The sequence below is a fragment of the Dipodomys ordii genome, unplaced genomic scaffold (genome assembly GCF_000151885.1).
Source record: "Dipodomys ordii isolate 6190 unplaced genomic scaffold, Dord_2.0 Scaffold61, whole genome shotgun sequence".
In the NCBI taxonomy this organism is placed as follows: Eukaryota; Metazoa; Chordata; class Mammalia; order Rodentia; family Heteromyidae; genus Dipodomys; species Dipodomys ordii.
The window spans coordinates 1,796,583-1,798,342 of NW_012267277.1; the positions used below are offsets into that span (position 1 = coordinate 1,796,583).

General features: G+C 48.5%; 1 protein-coding gene across 1 annotated transcript in view; it reads left to right on the forward strand.

Moving 5' to 3' along the window:
- Cpt2 (carnitine palmitoyltransferase 2) overlaps positions 1 to 1,508 on the forward strand; it is a 21,923-nt gene extending 20,415 nt beyond the window's left edge. Inside the window, exon 5 of the mRNA XM_013022335.1 lies at positions 877 to 1,508. Coding sequence (XP_012877789.1) covers positions 877 to 1,208 — 332 coding nt within the window. The 3' untranslated portion in view covers positions 1,209 to 1,508. The remainder of the gene's footprint in view (positions 1 to 876) is intronic.
- The last annotated feature ends 252 nt before the right edge of the window (positions 1,509 to 1,760 follow it).

The window sequence follows — 1,760 nt, forward strand, 5'->3', positions numbered from 1 at the left end:
TGTCGCGCTGCTGGTGCCGGGCGGCTTTGGCGGGATGGAGCCTCTCCGCTCCTGTGGAGAGTTAGGGGTGGGGGTGGGATCCTCGTGGAGAATCCCGGCTGGTAGGTTTCTCTGTTCCTGGCGATCCGCCGTTCTGCGAACTGGTACCTGGTATCTGCAACCGGTACCTGGTATCTGCGAGCGGCCCCCTGTGTCTCTGGGGCTCCGGCAGCCCCCGCCCCGCCGGCTGGCTGGCAGCTTCATTCCAATGACTTTTACATGTGAACTTTTGGGCTTTTAGTTCATTCATTCGTTTGCTCATTCCTTCCTTTTCTTTCCCCCTTCCCTCCCTTCCTTCTCTCCCTCTTTCATTCCTGGCAAGGTCTCACCATATAGCCCAGGCTGGCCTCAAATTTCTGATCCTCCTGCATTAGCATCCTGAATGCTTTGATTACAGGCATGCCAGGTGATGTGGTACACACATGTGATCTCAGCGCTCAGGAGGTAGGAGCAGGAGAGTCATGAGTTTCAGGATACCCTCCACTAGAGTGAGATCTTATTTCAGCTTTTTCTCCCACCATCCCCCAACAGAAACAAACAAACTCTTGCCTTTATGTTAGGCTCAATTTTAGCTGTTGACAGCTGAAAATACACTTAAAAATAATTTAAACTTTTTTGAAATAAGTCACTCTGAAGGGTAGTGAACTAGAGGTATGAATGCAAAGGTAGACAGACCTCCCTGTTCTCTGTGGTCTGTGTGTGTGGGTGTGAGGGTGAGCACACGCACGTGTGTGTGGCAGAGGTGGAGGGCCCTTACTATAGCTGGGAGGTTTGCTTAAGATCTTTTTCAATTTGAAGATTCTGAGATTCTAATATTTCACATTTTGTTTCTGACAGGCCAGGGCTTTGATCGACATTTGTTTGCCCTGCGGTACCTGGCAGCAGCCAAAGGGATGGCCCTGCCCGAACTCTACATGGACCCTGCATATGGGCAGATAAACCACAACATCCTGTCCACCAGCACTCTGAGCAGCCCAGCAGTGAACCTTGGCGGCTTTGCCCCTGTGGTCCCTGATGGCTTTGGCATTGGGTATGCTGTTCATGACAACTGGATAGGCTGCAACGTCTCCTCCTACCCAGGGCGCAATCCCCGGGAGTTCCTCCAGTGTGTCCATAAGTCTTTAGAAGACATGTTTGATGCCTTAGAAGGCAAATCCATCAAAACATAGCTTCTAGGTGGGCGGAAAGTCTCTGTTGCTTCCTCATCATGAAAACGGGAGTCCATGTGACCCACAGGTGCTGTTCTGTGCCTAACAAAACTAACCACGAGTGCCTGAGCAGCCAGCACTGCAGGCTGGAGCTGAAAGATCATGGTTTTAAAGCTAGACATTGCTGAGTGGGACTAGAACATGACTGAAGATAAGGAGAAAGTTCAGTTTTAAAGCCTTTTGATCAGGAGATAGGGTTTGGAAAAATAACTCCGATGTATTTATTGGTTAAGCCAAAATAAAATGTATCTGTGGCTTGGAGATGGTTCCTCTTTTTCTTTTCCTAAACTAAATTTTCTAATCTCCATGAAGAACTTTCCAATAGGAAGTGTACGTAGCAGTAAGCTTCCATCTGTGTCTTTCCTAAGGAGTGAACTGTTCTGTGTAGTTCTGGCAGGCCTGTTGACATGAGGACTGTGCCCAGAGCGTTGAGGACTGGTTAGTTTCACTCTTTTCCAGCAAAAGGAATAGGGCATGTGTTAACCATTTGAAGCTATCTGTTAATTATGGCTT